The sequence below is a fragment of the Pleurodeles waltl genome, chromosome 2_1 (assembly GCF_031143425.1).
Source record: "Pleurodeles waltl isolate 20211129_DDA chromosome 2_1, aPleWal1.hap1.20221129, whole genome shotgun sequence".
Taxonomy (NCBI): Eukaryota; Metazoa; Chordata; class Amphibia; order Caudata; family Salamandridae; genus Pleurodeles; species Pleurodeles waltl.
Window position 1 is genome coordinate 772,084,955 of NC_090438.1, and position 15,295 is coordinate 772,100,249.

At 41.8% G+C, this 15,295-nt stretch overlaps 1 protein-coding gene across 5 annotated transcripts in view; it reads right to left on the reverse strand.

Moving 5' to 3' along the window:
* The window catches only part of LOC138268435 (serpin B10-like), a 207,586-nt gene that overhangs the window by 104,458 nt on the left and 87,833 nt on the right, over positions 1-15,295 (reverse strand). For 4 of the 5 annotated variants that reach the window (XM_069218062.1, XM_069218101.1, XM_069218081.1 and 1 more), the window contains 2 exons: positions 9,021-9,140; positions 99-245 (listed from right to left, as the gene is read on the reverse strand). In XM_069218062.1, the coding sequence (XP_069074163.1) occupies positions 99-245; positions 9,021-9,140 (267 nt within the window). The remainder of the gene's footprint in view (positions 1-98; positions 246-9,020; positions 9,141-15,295) is intronic. The other variant, XM_069218071.1, reaches the window with a different exon arrangement.

The following is a 15,295-nucleotide window of genomic DNA, read 5'->3' on the forward strand; positions in this document are numbered from 1 at the left end:
AACATTTTTGGAGGGGGTTGATTTGAATAGCAAAGGCGAACCTTTTAGGAAAACAATATATTTTGATTTTATAGTTCTTGGTCAAGTATTTCACTCACCTTCTTGACCGGATATGTCTTTTCCACATACATGTTGGAGGCAGTTTCAAGGGTGTAGCTACTGCTGGGTTTATTGATTACAGCATTCAGTGCCTTGAAGGCAGGCAGGATGTTTAGGGTATCAACATCTTCATCAAGGTGGGCCCTCTGGAAAGAAAGAAGCATGGTGTCATCATCCAAACAGAAAGAAAATTAAATATATTTCTTTGACATAACAATGTTTCTGCTATCAGTCCAATGCACTAATTCTCATTTAGACCTTGACTGTGTCCCATCTCATTTGCTTCATGGATTAGAAAATCCTAGCATATGAGACAAGGTATTTCAGCTTGTTTAATTACACTGCTCACCTGAGACACATGTATCATGTAGGGGAGTGCGGGGAGCTCCGCTCCGCTGGTGGAGCTAATGGAGTTTTTGGAAGTGCGCACTACGCTTGGAGTGACAGGCTGTGGAAAGTCTATGGCCTGGGAACCTACCTAAGTAGGTGAAACTCCACACATCTTTAAAAAAAGCTTAAGATATTTTAGAACATTTTAATCCGCTAAGTCTAAGTAATTAAACTCCTAAAAGTGTTTTAATTAAGCTTGAAAAAACAACTTCAGAATATGTGCACTTGTTTATGGAACCATAATTCGGAAACCAACGACTCTGTCTGATTAAAACTTCAAATCATTTTTATCTACAGACAGAACAGACAATAAAAGGCGATCCTTTTACAAAAGAAATGCTTCTAAAATGTATTAAAACATTGAAGTTCAGACAAAAAATTAAAATAAAAAAAAAATTTCCTGAACTTTTCATGGATAAAAACACATTTTGGGTCAAAAAGATGAGTTCATTATTCGGCAAAAAATTACATGTTAATAATATTACAAGATGGAATTATCTGAAGTTATTTAGCTGTTTAATCCTCAGTACTCCCAAAATGGTATTAGCAAATAGACTGTTCTAGTTACATGTAAAACACCTTCTTACTATCAATGGGAGCTTCTTTAAAGAACATCTTATTGAACGGAGATGCAAGACATGATGAAACGGGTTTAGGTGTAAGGGGTGTTTAAATCCTTTCTATTTCTTTAACCACACAAATGGTTCTTAATGGTATACTACAGAATAAGAAATAATTTCAACAAAACAGGACTACTACAATACTACTATCATCAGACCAGAACACAAACGTGCTAAAGTTCAGCACTATGGGTTTCTCTGCACTACTAACAGATGGTGAACAAAATATGTTCATTGTTACCTGACTCAGTGGTACTCATTTTATTGATGTTGAAATGATATAAGATTGTGTGGACCTGCCACAATTCAAGTCTGTGATTATGGGGGCAAACACAGATACAGTGGATGTATTAGTCCAGTAGTTCCCAGCCTGTGGTCCGAGGACCCCTGGGGGTCTGCAAAGTCTCCTCAGTGGGTCCATTACTGCTTAGAAGATTGACTAATATTAACAGATTAATAAAGTGTATATAAATAAAGTAGCTAAATGTGCAATTGATAATTTTAAAACGCGCTGTAAATGTCAAGCAATTTGAAATTGGAGGGTAAAAATTACATTAGTATCCTCAGATTGATTCATGGGAGCAGTGCATGTGCATCAAACAGAATTTAGTATGGACGATGTGTGGCTTCAATTCAGTTTAGGAAAGCTCCAACCTTCCTATTAAAATGTTTATTTTTTATTTAATTTGTTTTCATTTCTGCCTGTGTTTGGTGGAATGCTTGATTCTGTATTTCTTTGTTTGTTGTGTTACTGTTCAAATCATTGACAGTGTTCAGCCCTGGATCCCTGCCTTCCACAAATGACTCAGTGGGGGTAGCTGGTTTCCAATAATGATTAAGTGGGGGCCCTAGGGTTCTAGTAATGATAAAGTGGTGGTCCACAGAAGTCAAAAGGTTGGAAACCACTGTATTAGTCCACTAAGCCATGAGACGCAACTCACCAAGCTAGCTCTAGTTATACTTTTATGGTGCGATACATCATAACCTTATTGACACTCATGTAATTACTTCCACACTAAAACACGGGCAAGAAAAAGCATAACAACACAGGAGGAATGCAAAAAAGCAGGTTCCTAACTGATTTCATTCTACAACAATAGTAGAAAGCACTGATAACAAAAAACAGTGAAATTAATAAAGTGGTTTGTTGCTTTTTATAAGCAGTTGTAAAATGACTCTGGATCTGCTCCATTTCCTCTATTCTCTGAATTATTTATATATCATTCAGTAATCCTTCTTTACCTGGATTATTTTACATTTTAGAGATTTATGTTTGTTTTCCTTTATTTAAAGATCACACATCATTTGTAGTTGGAGAATAGTAAATATAATTGGGCTTTATATTGAGTTATTTTCTCGGATCCCAGTTTGTCTTCTGAAACCTTCTAATGGGCTCCTCCTTGTGTGTAGCTCAGGCCTCAAATTTACACTTCGGAATCCAGAATGGAGACTGAAGTAAGATGGGAAATATTGACAAACTGAAAAAAGTTAATTTCTTAAAAGAAAATATCACACATCATTGGTAGTTGGACAATATTAATTATAATTGGGCTTTATATTGAGATCTTTTCTCAGATCCTAGTTTTCATGTCAAGAGCATCTCTTCTGAAACCTTCTAATGGACTCCTTCTTGTGTGTAATGAAGGCTTCAAATTTGCACTTCTGACTCCACAATGGTGACTGAAGTAAGAGAGGAACAGTGACGAAATGAAAAAAGTTACGTTTTTAAAGAAAGAACAATGAGAGCTAAAATCTCTAAGAATAGAGGCCGATCACAAGCAGGAACTCAGATACTTTAGCTGACCCAGGAAGCAAACTGGCTGCCTTCTGGGGCAATTAAAGAGCTAAGAGCGAAGTTGTGATGTACCAGACAGGCTGGCCAGCCTTCTCTAACGTGCTAATGGAGAGCTGACCTGCAACAGGAAGCGGAAAAGAACAAGAAGTAATTTTTCTATGTGATAGCTGGAGAATTTCCTTTTAGAAATATATTTCAATTTAGGTTTCCCCAAGTTAACATCTGTTATGGATAATGGGTGAATAAAAAGGAGAAGATCAAGATTTGCTATTGCCAGTTCTGATATACTTAAACTGAAGCAACTTAATTAAATACTTTCAATCCTGGCACAGAGAAAATGTCAGCTGAAATGCAGCCAAAAGTTTCATGCAAGAATTCCCAAAAAGTGTCATGGGGCAACACAAGCAACGCCTGTGGTGAAGCAGCCCAGCAATTCTTCTGCAACTTGCAGACAAGTTGTATTGTGTTGCACAAACAACAAAGAGGACCACCTGGTCACAAACTGAGATACAGAGTAGAACATGTTCCTTGGTTATAAGAGATTGCATAGAAGAACAGGGCACTTGGCAAAAATAAAACATTGACTACATTCTCTAGTCTCTGTTGTGGGCTAATCTTCTTGCTTGTACATATATTCTTATCATTTCCAGGCCATTCCTTCTTTGTTGTGGACTGAATCTATGCTTCTTGTGAGAAAGTACCTTTTTGTGTGACCCCTCCCATTTCTGTGGACTGACACTGCTGGTTTTTGAACTGGTGAAGTTGGAGTTTTATTAATTATTTGGGAAAGCAATGCTTAAATAGTTACAGTTTGTCTTCCTGAACCTCCAGTGGGCTAATTGGCATTAGTCTGCTAGCACCTGGGCACTGCCAATGATTTCACTCAATGAGGTATGAAAACCAGCCCCAGAGCTGAAACAATGGAGTAGGCCTTTTTGGCAAAACGACCTGGATGTGAGGTATGTAACTCTTCTCAGGGAGGACAGTTGGATAGGGTTCAGGAACCTCATTAACATGAAAGGATCCAGGAGAGGTCTGTCCATTCAGAATTCAAAGTAAATGGAGACCTGGGAAAGGCCATCCGTTGCCAGCTTGACATCAGCATAGTGGAAAGGAGATAAGGTCCCAGTACCAGTTTGGTGCAGCCTTTTTCCTGAAGTGTTTAGCTGACCAGAGGCAACTAGACCTGGACTGGGCCCTGTTGATGGTCACTGCTGGAGTGAGTCCTGGCCACTAAGTGCTGTCCCTGAGGTCCCGGGAGCCTTAGAAGAGACCCAGAGGTAGTGCTCCAGAAAAGTCTTTTTTGGAGGACTTTGCCAGATACACCCTGCAGCCTTTCCCCACTGGAGGATTTTTAACTTCCATTTCACAGACTACATCAGAAGATAAAATCCTTGATCAGGATGACCAGCTTGGTGTTTCTGACCTCTGCTTCCTCACACTCAGCCTCATCCAGGTCAATCACAAACAGTGACTTGTTATTGGCGCTGTACTTTTTCTTGGTACTTTTTCTCTAAAACATTAAAAATGTATATCTCTGGTTCCCCTTAATGGATTTTAGTCATTTTCAAGTAATTATTTTCAATGTTCTCTATTGTTAAAAATTGACTGTGAAAGTTATATTGTGTTGTGTTTTATTATGTTATTGTTTTGGTACTGCTAGATACATACGTTTCCTCAAGTTAGGCTTGTTTGCTGTGTGACATAGCTATAAGGGGTTGAGCCCAGATTTATTTACTGAACTTGTGTGTTGAATCTGTCCGGAGTCTGAACGTATTACTTTGGAAGGGCTCACACCTTCAAACTAATAATCTATTTTCTTACACTTCTGTTATTTTAATCAACAGATGCCTAGCTGTTGGGATCACTTGGGTACTCAGTCGCCCATTGTCCATATTAAGTTCAGAGTTTTGCGGTGCAGAATTTGGTCAGCTGATAAACTGATGTGGAGGGTGATCTGAAATTGTAAATAGAAATAGTAAAAGCTTAGATACCAGTTAAGAGTTCCCTTTGGGTGGATGGGGGTGCATAAACTTGGAAAAAAGGCTCTAGGTCAAAGAAAATATTTTGCTATATGCCCATTGCTATTTTTCATAACTGTTGTACCTTCACCTGCACTATCTTTGTTTTGTGGTTCTGTAGTGCAGGTGGGGGAGTAAATGAAGTAGCTCTGTAGCTGACCAAGATACCAGACTATGGATTTACGGTGTTCGCTCAGACAGAGATCCTTCTATTTGTTATAATGGGTTTATATTGTCTAGTGACAAAGGAGTGCAACTAATTATGATCTATTGGCACTAAAGTAGTAGTTGAACAGAGTCCAACCATCCCTTACTACGGCGTCTCCTTCTATTAAACCCTCTAATCCCAGCAAAAAGCCTAGGGGTAGAAAAATGGTAACCTGGTATAAGTCCTAATGTAATGTCATATAATGTACTGCAAGGTGGATTTGACGAGCGCTGCATGTCATCCTTAAGGTATCCAGGTTAATTACATGCTGACCCATACCATACTCCATCTGGGCCTAAAATATCTCTGCTCACTCTTATCAACAGCAAAACACTCCCAACTCATAACATGCCCACATGGGGTGATGTGAACATCACTATCTACAGCCCAACTCCAGAAGCGTCAGTTCAGAAAATCCTGCAACAAATGGACTCTGAAATTAATCAGGTGGAGAAATATATTTTCACACCATGTGAAAAGGCAACATTCAAGAACACAAGGAAGGATTTGTGAGATGAATGTGCAAAACAAGGGCACACAGATTTCAGTTTTGGCAGAAGGTTGCTGTGACCAGATCCCATCCACTCTCCCATTCTGAAAAGGAAAGCCATAACGAGTCAATCTAGGCTAAGAGCAGCCTAAAAAGCATATACTGTGAGATACAAAATATTGTAAGATAGCATAAGAAAATCCTGTTTAGCCTCCAAGTATCCTAAAATCTTAAGCTTATCCATTTTACATGCTGTTTTTTTAATGCCAATATGTATATTGATAAAACAAAATTAAAAGTCACAGAAAGCAAAGTTATGTTGGCTAAAACGTACTGCTTGATAGTGTCACACATGACGGCTCGCTTGCTATGTCACGCAAATGTACAGATGGGTGAAGGATAAAAAACATTTAGTTGTATTGTATGCATTTTGAGTTGTTTTTATTTTGCTGCTGTCGGAGGGCTTAATTAATACATTTTCTATGGTCAAATATTATTATAGTTTTTTAACAAAGAATGCCCATGAGAATTTACAGTTATATTCCTAAGGAGAGAGCCCACTATTTAATTTTCTACAGGAAAATAATTTGGTGTTCATTATGTTGACAATTTAGTTTATTGTCAGTTTTCTGCTTTCAGGGGAGGTGAATGTATTTTAGAATTTTGCATCAAAACAGATGAAATAAAGAAATATAGCTACACACATTTGGTTGAGTTTTTTTACTCTGCCGGGCTATCAAAAATTCTATATTTAAATTCACATTACCATCCAGACTATGAATCTCAAGCAACACATTTTTATGTTTAGGTAGAAGAGATGGTGCCACTGATCCACTCTGAAATTGACATTATTATGCAATGCATTGCTATGAATGCGTAAAGGCTATTACAGAAATTACAGCAGGCTATTTGAATAGATAATTATACTGCTCTGACGTAAACTTTAAATACAACAACAAAAAAGTTTTTAAAAAGGCTACTACAGCAAATGCCTGGGTACAACAGTTTCTGTGTAAAGAGTTTTTCTTTAATAGTGCAACCAAAGAAATAATCGGACGTAACATTAGAACGCCACCTCAACTAAATTCCTTCCCTCAGTCATGATGCTTGTAGACCTTTCCTGTTCAACCAATTGCAAAGAACATATTTTCACTTAAACACCTCACCTCCTCGCTCCTCAACTCAAAGAGAATGGCAAGATTGGATGCTGCAAACAGCATTCATTAAGCCAAATGTAAAAATGGCATTCTTTACTAACTCGGAAAAGCAAGCCTTGAGCACAATATGTAAGACATCTTCAAGCGAATTGTATTACCCCAAGGACTTTTCTATATTAGGCAGTGGCTGCTCCTCCTTTAGGGTGGAGGAGCGCCCCCTCCCCCGCCAGCAGCGGCAGAAGAAGATGGAGGAGCGGCAGAGGAGCACAACGTGCAGGTAGGATTATATATTTTTATTTTATTTTATTGCTATTTCCAGCCACCACCCCCTGTGCCCCCCCTCCCGTGCACCGCCCTACCCCCTGTAACACCCGCGAGCCGCAACTGATATTAGGCACACATCTAGTGGCGGCTTGTGGGAGGGAAAAGGGGCGCTGCAGGGGAATAAAATAATAAAAACCTACCTCAATTCCGTGCTGCTCTGCACATCCGTCGTCACACCAGGCTGCAGGCACAGGCTCCCATCCTGCCCTGCGGCCAATCCTGATGCTGCTCAGAGCAGCGTCAGGATTGGCTGGGAGCGCCCAGCCAGGGTGCTCCCAGGCAGCCTGTGCAGGCTCTCTCCAGCCCAGCAACACAGTGCCGGGCTGGAGAGAGCCCTGTGCGCATGTGTGTTTGGCCAGCCCGAGACAACCGGCCAAACATACATGCGGACTGAGGGGAGTGCTCTGTGCACTCCCCTCAGTGCTCGTCACCGCCAATGCCCGCTTATTTTAATACAAAACAATTATAAACATAGTTTATTATCATTTTGTACTAAAAGGTTTGCACCTGCTGCTGCTGGCGGGGGTGACACTCCTCCGCCCTAGTGGAGGAGCACCACCTGTACACACTTACCGGTGCCTTACTCATGATACCAGTGTTTTATGTAAAATCCTTAACTCCCCAAAACACCGAACCAACATCATTTAACCTTGATTTAGTTTTTTTATTTAAGAGGGGTTTGACACATTTAGTTCACATATTTCTAGCACACTTTGTTATTGATTTAACACTCCATTTGTGTTTTGGTTAGTATGACTTTATACCACTTGACTATGCCTTTTAAATGGCAATTTACACAGGAAATATGTTCTCTTACATGTAAATTATAAGGCTAATGCAAGACACCCAGAACCCAGCCACTTATAGAAATACGACTGGTTTACAATATTAGTTTTCTGTACAGTTGGGGGGTAATTTCTTCTTTAAACTATATGGTTGCACCCACCCTCCACTCTTCCATAGCTGCCAAGTGACCACTGTATACCTCACACTTTCAGTTAGTCCTGGCTTTTAGGCTAGACCACTTTGCATTATGCAATATTATTATTTCTAATGTTTTTGCTTAAAAAAAGAAAAAACGATAAGTCCCGCAACAAGCTGCAGGTAAAAAAAAAGGGAATTGCAGCAGGTCCTACATACGATATGGAGCTTTTAGACAGTTATGGAAAGGCAGTTTCAAACCAGAAAGATATGCATTGAGCAGAGCACAAGCTGGTTCATGCTTGAAAAAGTGAACACAAAATGCTCCAATGGGGAATTTGTAAAAACGTTTTCTATAAACCCTCCTCCCTAAAAAAATATTAAGTGCGTATCTAAGTAGGGTCCTCGCTACTGCACAAGTAGCTACGCTGATTACTAATTTATTTTTACTTGTGCGCTTCATAAACACCAAACTGTGGGCTCGTTTCAAATAAAATGTTTTACTGCTTTTAGCTGCAGCTTAACCCTGCGAGCTTCTGTGACGGTCTGCCTGCTCCCAGCGGCTGGGCTGACATAGAGGACTCCATACAACGCTATTTAGAATGATTCTTCCCTCAGTTTTTGAGGGAGATGGTGGCAGGCACACAAAAACAGTCGCTATGCGAGGGAAGCGGTAGGGGTTGGTTTGTTTTTTCTTCTTGCTTTGCAGGCACATCGAAAGTGTGCCAGTGGTTGTGCCACCTGGAGTCAGCAACAGTGTAACATGACTAATGTCAGTTATTGCAGATGAGAAGCGAACTCAGTTGCTTATTACAGGCATATCCTAATGGCAGAGCGCATCTGATATAGCATGATATTGAGTCCATATATCATAGGGGAAAAAAACCATGTAAACTGAAGGACTGGCGATTTATACTACCCAGCCACCTAAGAAAAAAAAATTCAAATATGAAGAATGAGCTTGTAAAACGACATAATCAAAATGCATATCATACCTTTGGAAAGGGGACCTGATAATGTGTTTTGAGTGCTTGCTGCTCCATCCCAGGACATGTAGTGTCAGGAGTGCTTTCACCATAACTTACCATTTTCCCAACTTTGTTGAAGAGAAACACCTGTAAACAATTAACAAAGAAAGAAATGAAAAGGTACATTATTTTCCATCAATTATATTATTAAAAATGAAGGTGTGATTTTACAGAGCATAAGAGCTTGTGTTTGCATTATCCCAATACTTTTCCCATTACAATTTTTGTATTTATTTATTATTTTTATTTTTGCAATTTTATATACCGCGGACATGGCCCGAAGGCATCAGAGCGCTTTACAACAAACAGAATGTTGAGTTACATCGGGTTATATTGATAATAATTGAACTTGGACGTTTACTTCAATGTAAGTATACAGGGATTACCACAGGAGACAGTTACAACAATAAAGCGGAGGACATGAACAGCTAGACGAAGCAGATCAGGATGCTTTGGAGAAAGTAAATATGTTTGGTCGAGGGTGAATTAACCAAGATGTCTTGAGGTCCTTTTAGATGGTTGCTAGGCAGGTGGTTAGACGGACTGAGGGAGGTAGAGAGTTCCAGATTCTAGTGGCGCTGCCGGAGAAGGACCAATTCATGTATCGTTCTTGCCTGAAGGTGGGGGGTTCCAGAAGCAGTGGATGGGCATTTCTGGAACCCCTATTTGCTCCAGAGATTTTCAGTTTCTCATTTAGATAGGAGGGTGAGGAGGAGTGCAGCGCTCTGTGGGTGATGCAAGTGATTTTGAATTGGGCCAGCGCTTCAATGGGAAGCAAGTGGAGGGTTAACAAGGGTGGGGAGATGTATCAAATTTCTTGAGACCTTCAACAAAGCTTCCTGCAGCATGTAGTACTGCTCTCAGTGGGCCTAGGTGAACTTTGGAAATGCCTGGGAGAAGGGCAATTCCATAGTCTAGTCTGGAGAGAACGAGAGACTGAACCACTGTTTGGAAGTCTTGTACCAGAACCATTTGCCTGATATCCCAAAACTGCCTAAGTTGATGCTGTGCGCATTTGACAATGGATGCTATGTGGCTGTGGGATTAAAACAATTGTCCAGGGTGATTCTGAGTGATCTGGTACTTGTGACAATGGCAGGGCAGCCAACGAAGGTGGGACGTTGGCTATCCATTCTTGTACATGCGTCTTTGCTTTCTGAGGTGAGATCAAAAGAAATTCTGTTTTAGTTGGGATGAGTTTTAAATGGTGGTTAGACAGAGTGTATTTAAAAGCAAGGCAAGGTCCTCTGGGGATGAGATTTTCATGTATATGTAGGTGTCATCAGCATAGAGGTGGAAGAGCATCACACATAGTGGTTTTAGGTAGAGGTTGAAGAGGGTTAGTGAGAGGATTGAACCTTGGGGGACAGCTTGGTGGATGCTGACTGATCTCGAGAATGAGTTGCCCATTTTCCCAATTTGGGAATGATTGGATAGGTAAGAGGAGGACTGTTCATCCATGTCCCATGAGTAGTTGAAGAATAGGAAGATGGTCATGATGGCTGACAGTGTTAAATGCAGCAGATAAATCCAGGACGACCAGGAGGCAGGAGTCTCTGGATTCGAGGATTCTAAGGGACTCATCAACTATGAGTGGGGCATCACAGTTTCTGCACTGTGACCAAGGCAGAAACCTGATTGGAGAGTGTAAAGGAGGTTGTTTGTTTGGATGTGTGAGGCTAGTTGGGACGCTATGCAGCTTTTGATGACTTTGCCTAAAAATAGGAGTGTGGAGACTGGGCAGTAGTTGTTCAAGTTTTCTGGATTAAGAGTTAGTTTTTTTAAGAGCGGAGTGATTTGACCCATTTCTAGTCCTTCGTGTAACAGACCCTGATTAAGAGAGGAATTGACCAAGGTGGTCCATATGGGAACTAGGTGTGTGGCAAGGCCTCCTCCCCTCGCGCTGGAAGCTCAGCTTCCAGTGCGATCGGAAGAGAAATGCTTTGTATTTCTCTCCCGATCACGTGGAGGAGGCCGCAGAGGCTTCAAAGGGAAGGAAATGAATTTCCTTCCCTTTGAAGTCTCTCTCAGCGTTTTAGCAGCTGGATTGCAAGCAATCCGGCTTCTAAAATGCCCACTAGACACCAGGGATTTAATTTTTTGAAGGAAATTGGCATGAGGGAGCGACCCTTGGCCAAGGGTCGCTCCCACGGGGGGCATTTTTTTTGTAGGCCTTTCCTGCCCCCCGGGGGCAGATCGGCCTATTATTAGGAAACTTCTAGGCACCTGGGATAATTTTTTTTGTTTGTTTTGGTTTTGTTTTGTATTTTTGAGGTGGGGAGCGACCCCTTAGGCAAGGGTCGCTCCCCTAGGGGCAAATTATATTTAGGCCATTTCTGCCCCCTTTGGGGGCAGATTGGCCTATTTTAATTATGCCGATCTGGCAGAAACCACTAGGCACCAGGGATTTTTTGTTGTTGTTGTTGTTTTACAGATGGGGAGCGACCCCTTAGGCAAGGGTCGCTCCCCTGGAGGGGCAAATTGTATTTAGGCCATTTCTGCCCCTTTTGGGGGCAGATCGGCCGATTTAAGGTCAATCTGCCGCCAAGGGGGGCAGAAACCACTAGGCACCAGGGATCTTTTTTTTGCGCCAACGTCACACAAGGGTAGTGACCCCATAAGCAATGGTCGCTCCCCAGGGGGGTGGGGGGGTTGGGGGCAAATTTATTTTAGGCCATTTCTGCCGCCCCGGGGGCAGCTCGGCCTATTGTTATTAGGCCGATCTGCCCTCAGGGGGGGCAGAAACCTCTAGGTGCCAGGGCAATTTTTTTTGTGTTTTTTTTTGTTTGTTTGTTTTTTTAGAGATGGGGAGCGACCCATTAGGCAAGGGTCGCTCCCCTGGGGGGCAAATTGTATTTAGACCATTTCTGCCCCCCTTGGGGGCAGATCGGCGGATTTTAGGTCAATCTGCCCCCAACGGGGGCAGAAACAATTATGCACCGGTGATGTTTTTTTTGCGCCAATGTCACGCAAGGGGAGCGACCCCGTAGGCAAGGGTCATTCCCCGGGGGTTTGTGGGGGCGGGTGGGCAAATTTATTTTAGGCCATTTCTGCCCCCCATGGGGCCGGCTGAGCTAGAGGCCAAAATCCACAGGTAGGCACTTTGCAAAAAACACCTATGTTTTCTGTGAAAAAATGTGATCTGTCCACGTTGTGTTTTGGGCCATTTCCTTTCGTGGGCGCTAGGCCTACCCACACAAGTGAGGTACCATTTTTATCAGGAGACTTGGGGGAACGCTGGGTGGAAGGAAATTTATGGCTCCTCTCAGATTCCAGAACTTTCTGTCACCGAAATGAGAGGAAAAAGTGTTTTTTTGGTCAAATGTTGAGGTTTGCCAAGAATTCTGAGTAACAGAACCTGGTTAGAGCCCCACAAGTCACCCCATCTTGGATTCCCCTACGTGTCTAGTTTTCAAAAATGCTCTGGTTTGCTAGGTTTCCCCAGGTGCCGGCTGAGCTAGAGGCCAAAATCCACAGGTAGGCACTTTGTAAAAAACACCTCTGTTTTCTGTGAAAAAATGTGATGTGTCCACGTTGTGTTTTGGGCCATTTCCATTTGTGGGAGCTAGGCCTCCCCACACCAGTGAGGTACCATTTTTATCGGGAGACTTGGGGGGAACGCTAGGTGGAAGGAAATTTGTGGCTCCTCTCAGATTCCAGAACTTTCTGTCACCGAAATGAGAGGAAAAAGTGTTTTTTTGGTCAGATTTTGAGGTTTTCAAAGGATTCTGGGTAACAGAACCTGGTCAGAGCCCCACAAGTCACCCCATCTTGGATTCCCCTAGGTGTCTTGTTTTCATAAATGCGCTGGTTTGCTAGGTTTCCCCAGGTGCCGGCTGAACTAGAGGCCAAAATCCCCAGGTAGGATTTGCAAAAAACACCTCTGTTTTCTGTGAAAAAATGTGATGGGTCCACATTGTGTTTTGAGCCATTTCCTTTTGTGGGCGCTAGGCCTACCCACAAGTGAGGTACCATTTTTATCGGGAGACTTGGGGGAACACAGAATAGCAAAACAAGTGTTATTGCACCTTGTCTTTCTCTACATTTTTTCCTTCCAAATGTAAGGCAGTGTGTAAAAAAGACGTCTATTTGAGAAATGCCCTGTAATTCACATGCTAGTATGGGCACCCCGGAATTCAGAGATGTGCAAATAACCACTGCTTCTCGACACCTTATCTTGTGGTTATTTTGGAAATACAAAGGTTTTCTTGATACCTCTTTTTCACTTTTTATATTTCAGCAAATGAATTGCTGTATACCCGGTATAGAATAAAAACCCATTGCAAGGTGCAGCTCATTTATTGGCTCTGGGTACCTAGAGTTCTTGATGAACCTACAAGCCCTATATATCCCCACAACCAGAAGAGTCCAGCTGATGTAACGGTATATTGCTTTAAAAAATCTGACATCACAGGAAAAAGTTACGGAGTAAAATGTGGAGAAAAATTGCTGTTTTTTTCACCTCAATTTCAATATTTTTTTATTTCAGCCGTTATTGTCTGTAGGAAACACTTGTAGGATGTACACAAATGACCCCTTGCTGAATTCAGACTTTTGTCTACTTCTCAGAAATGTTTAGCTTTCTGGGATCCAGCATTGGTTTCTCACCCATTTTGGTCACTAACTGGAAGGAGACTGAAAGCACAAAATATAGTAAAAATGGGGTATGTCCCAGTAAAATGTCAAAATTGTATTGAAAAATTGGGTTTTCCAATTCAAGTCTGCCTGTTCCTGAAAGCTGGGAAGATGGTTATCTTGCCACCACAAACCCCTTGTTGATGCCATTTTCAGGGAAAACCCACAAAATCTGGGTACCTCTAGAATCCCTAGGATGGTGGAAAAAAAGAACGCAAATTTGGCGTTGGTAGCTTATGTGAACAAAAGGTTATGAGGGCCTAAGCGCGAACTGCCCCAAATAGCCAAAAAAGGCTCAGCACAGGAGGGGGAAAAGGCCTGGCAGTGAAGGGGTTATGGTAGTCAGAGGGCTTTACTTTGGAGATAGTTCATAGTAGGTCCTGCTCGGAGACTGGAGAGAAAGATGGCCATGGTTGTATTGATTTGCACGGTAGAGATTCAACCATTTTAAATGAGTCATTAATGGGAAGCGACATATGGATGTCTCTAACTTTTTTATCATTGCAACAGGACATGGATGGCTTGGGAGCCAAAATGATTGCGGGGTTAGTAGACTGGGCAATAACCTCAAACAGGTGCTTTGGTCAATTATTTGCAGAATTCACAAGGCCTCTAATATGGGAGGATTTGGGTCTGATGGTTTGATCTTTGTATTGTTTTCTCGCTATGCGAAGCGAAGCTTAGTCATATTTAGGAAGGATGGTGCTTTTCTCCATCCTTTCTCATATTTTCTGATAAGCTGTTGTTCTTCATAAAGCTCTTTAGAAGAACAAGGGCCACAAGGGTTTTGGTCTGGATAATTTGCACTTCAGTGGTGTGCATTTGTCGATAAGGGATTCCATACAGGAGTTGAACTTGTCGGTGGCCTTGTTGATGTAAAGATGGGGTGTGGTCACAATAGGTGTAGGAAGGGCAGTGATGGCCTTGGCTTCTGTGTCAAGGTTGGATGTGTCTCTAAACAATATTTTCTTTCTCTTTGGTTGCCCATATGTTTTGGTGAAAGAACCGGTTAGAGAAAACAGGATCTGCATATGATCAGACCAGTTGACTGGAATCGGGTCATATGTCTTAAGGTACGAAAAATTGGAGATTATCAGAGCCAGAATGGCACCTTTGTGGTGTGTAGGTTTATGGCAGTGTTGTTGGAGATTATCAGCATTGAGAAAGGAGGTAAAAGTGTCTAACACACTACTGCCCCTGTCTCCTCAGTGCATTTTGAAGTCACCAGTACCAGTACTGCAAATCATATGACACACTATGAGGCAGATTTTTCAAGACTTTTTACCAGTGCACAATCACGCAAAATGATGCAGACCAACTCAAAATCTTCAAAAAATACTGACATTCCAGTGCAAGTTTATAGTTGCTTAGCGTTCCTTTACATCAAGGGGGCTTTCCATGGATGGTGCGTGGGTATTCTCATGCCACACCCTATGGTTTTTAACGCAAAGTCCTATCTACCAAAAACAGGGTTGTGTGCCAAAAAAACACCTCCTTGAGGCAGGCGTTAACAAGGAGAAGTGCTTTTCATTTCTCCTAACGTTTCCCAAATTGCATGGGGCTGTACTCTACAGTACACATCCACTGTGCCAAATGTATTAAAGTTA